General features: G+C 34.8%; 1 protein-coding gene across 1 annotated transcript; it reads right to left on the bottom strand.

The window, feature by feature from the left end:
* Positions 1 to 138: 138 nt before the first annotated feature.
* Positions 139 to 1,354, bottom strand: LOC107099831 (trace amine-associated receptor 1-like). Its single transcript, XM_015398105.1, has 2 exons — positions 1,290 to 1,354; positions 139 to 1,194 (listed from the first exon to the last, which is right to left on the bottom strand). The coding sequence occupies exon 2, from the start codon at positions 1,148 to 1,150 to the stop codon at positions 167 to 169; it is 984 nt and encodes a 327-aa protein (XP_015253591.1). The 5' UTR covers positions 1,151 to 1,194; positions 1,290 to 1,354; the 3' UTR covers positions 139 to 166.
* Positions 1,355 to 3,191: the final 1,837 nt, after the last annotated feature.

Below are 3,191 nucleotides of genomic sequence, written 5' to 3'. Positions count from 1 at the left end.
TTCACATCAATATATTCAGTCGATGTTGTCTGTCACTTTGTAAAATCATAAAAATGTATATCTTATATTCTTTAATATATCTTAAAAAACACCTGTAATGCTTTAAAAAAAAAAAAAATCAAAAAACAACTAGGCTTAGCAAATGTGCCTTACAAAGATACATAAATCAATAAAGTTTCAAGTCAGTAAAATTTCCCAACATTATTTTTCCTGAAATAATCATTCTAAATGCTGACCTGAACCACCTATAAAATAAAGCATAAATAAATGGATTGAATGTTGAATTAGACAGTGCAAGCCAGTTCAGTATTTCTGCCAGAGGGCCAGGCTGGGAAGCTTTACTGAAAGTAAGAACAGTTGTACAGAGGATGGAAGGCAGCCAGCACAACAGAAAAACTCCCATTACAATTGCCAAAGTTTTTGTGGCCTTGTTTTCCATTTTACTAACTACTCCCCCATAATGTTTATTGCTGTGGATGCTGTATGCTTGTCTCTGTGCGACACTAAAAATCTTTAGGTAGATGCATATCATTACAAGCAGTGGTAAATAAAATGTAATTAGAACAATCAGAATTTTTCCCAGCACAACAGTAAGAAAACAATTTTGTTTGCATTCCACCTGATTAAATCCTACCAGACTGATTGCAACCACAGCTGGAACGCCCCAGCTCACCAATATCATCAATACAATAACATGACTGCTGATTCTATTCCTGTATACCAGTGGCTGACACACTGCATAATATCTGTCAATAGAAATGCAGCACAGGTTCAGAATAGAACATATGCTAAGTGTTATATCGAAGCTACCTCTTACTTTGCAGAAAATGTCCTGATGATGCATGCATGAGCTTATTGAGAACTCCATTGTTAGTGGAAAGACCATAGCTCCTACCAGCAGGTCAGCCACAGCCAGAGACAGGATGAGGGCATTGGTAGGAGTGTGAAGCTGTCTGAAGTAAATGATAGAGATTATCACAAGTAGGTTTCCACAAACAGTTACTGCAGATATAGAACCAAGAAAAACATTAAAAAGTAGACATAACGTGGTAGGAGTTTCTGTTGGTAGATAGGTGGCAATCTTATAGCAAGGATTTACGTTAGAAACATAAGTATTGTTAAGAAGAAAATTACTCATATCAAGTTCCATGTTTAGACCAAACTTTTGCTCAGCAGTTCAGAGAATTAAAGAATCTGGAAGAAAGACAAAAAAGATCATGAAAAAGACCTGGGTAGTAAAAATAAAGTCAAAAACGACAATTAACTATACAAAATATTAGTCCTCTCACCTAATCCACAATACATGACAGCGTATCAGCTGAGCCCCGATGTTTGCACAGTGGCTCTTCTCTGACCACTGTGTTGGTGAATTCTGAAGCTTGTTTTCTACCCCCTCACTTCATGAATACAATATTCCCTTGGTATTTCTAATGTGGTAGCCTGCACCCAAAGGATTCCCTAGCAACAAACATTAGCACCGAAGTAGTTGTGCCATTTCTAGTTATGCTCTATAAAGTAGTTATTTTAGACTAAGATATTATTGTTTTAAAACCTAACAAAACAGAAGTTCAATATTTTACATCTAATATAACCCTGCAGAATTATAAAAAAGTATAACATTTCAAAACTCCGAAATATTTATCTATATTTATGATGGAAAGTTGGTGCTAGTCTTCTGACTGGAAGAAAACCACCACTTTTAGATCAATTTATCTGTGTCATGACATCTGGAAAAATGTTACTTGTATAAATTGGGGGTGAATGATCCATTGGGGTCACTAGGGTGTTATAAAAGGGAAAAGTTATAAAATCTATCAATACATATTTATAATAGATTTCATTACCAATCTCAATTTTGCATTTGTGCATGCAACCTCAATTATTTAAACAACAATTCCACCAGATATCCCTCTATCAACAGTAATTAAAAAAAAATAATTTCTCTCATGGAGAAGTAGAAAAAGTATCCCAGAAAAACCAGTCCTCTATAGGTGGTGGGATAGGTGAAAATAATACATACTTTGCCAGGCAGCAATACCATATTTAATGATTTTTAAGAAATCAAATTGTTGCTCCTGGATAACAGAGAAAATGAACTCAGACTTCAGATGTTTGCATCTTCAGATGGGTGTGTTAATGTTGGGTAGACATTTGGAAGTCAGGGGAAATGGGGTGTTACTTGTGTAGTTGTTTCTACTTTTTGACTATGCCTCTGTATGTTTTGAACATGTATTCCTATTTTTTAAGGTGTTTTTTTTTTTGCATCCGTTAATGGAAATAAAGAAAGGCCACTCTAAAAGTCCTTCATAAAACTTCATAAAAAATAAATATGCAATTGTCTGCATATCTGTTGTGAAAATGCATAGAAGAAGTTTATTTTTAGCATATTGTTTGCATAGGAGAGATGAAACCTTCTGCCCCCCTCTGTAAATATGTTTCTTGGCGTCAGATCAATGAAAACATAATTTTCAAACATTCGGAGTTGAAATAATTATTTAAAAAAATATTAAAAGTCATTGTTGTGATGTTCATATAAACACTTTGACAAAATGTGAATAAATGTTTCAAATATGGCAGCATACTGTCAGTATTACTGCATGAAGAGGATTGCCAGTGATCTGCTAAGCATTAGCATAGCCACCCTCTGTACACTTTTTCATCTCTGGTTGCAAATAACAGGTGTACATATGTACATATGTGTGTGATGTCAGATCAATGAAAATAACAGTTTCATACATGCAGATTTTAAATAATAATTAAAAACAATCTTCACATTACCAAGCCATTGTTGTGATCACAGCCATTTTACTAAGGCACATGTCAATTTGAAGTAGGCTAAGCAACGTAGTCCAGAGTCTTTAAAAAAAAAGTTACAGTAAAAGCTGGGCCCATACTGTAGCTATGTCAACGAGATCAAGACTACCCTTAAAAGAAGGCCCAACTCTAACATCTATAAACAAATGTCATAGCCAAATGCATAGGAATCGACTAGATGAAACCACTATGACGAGAAAGTAGAGGAATCATAAAAAAATCATGGGTTGAACTAGCAAATATTGCAGTATCATAGCATGGAGGTAGAAGGAAGTAGAATGATTAAAAGTGGTCTCTGTGTCCTCCAGCAGCCTAAATCTATAGCAACATGAATACAGAAAGTAGTTCAGCATAACCCAACCATTTTGAATGTAGAA

The sequence above is a fragment of the Cyprinodon variegatus genome, unplaced genomic scaffold (genome assembly GCF_000732505.1).
Source record: "Cyprinodon variegatus isolate N-32 unplaced genomic scaffold, C_variegatus-1.0 Scaffold911, whole genome shotgun sequence".
Lineage (NCBI taxonomy): Eukaryota > Metazoa > Chordata > Actinopteri > Cyprinodontiformes > Cyprinodontidae > Cyprinodon > Cyprinodon variegatus.
The sequence above is the reverse complement of the archived record's forward strand: the minus strand, read 5'-3'. Positions and strand labels throughout refer to the sequence as shown.

Coding starts and splice junctions, on each gene's coding strand:
- LOC107099831 (XM_015398105.1), bottom strand. CDS start 1,150: ATGGAACTTGATATGAGTAATTTTCTTCTTAACAATACTTATGTTTCT.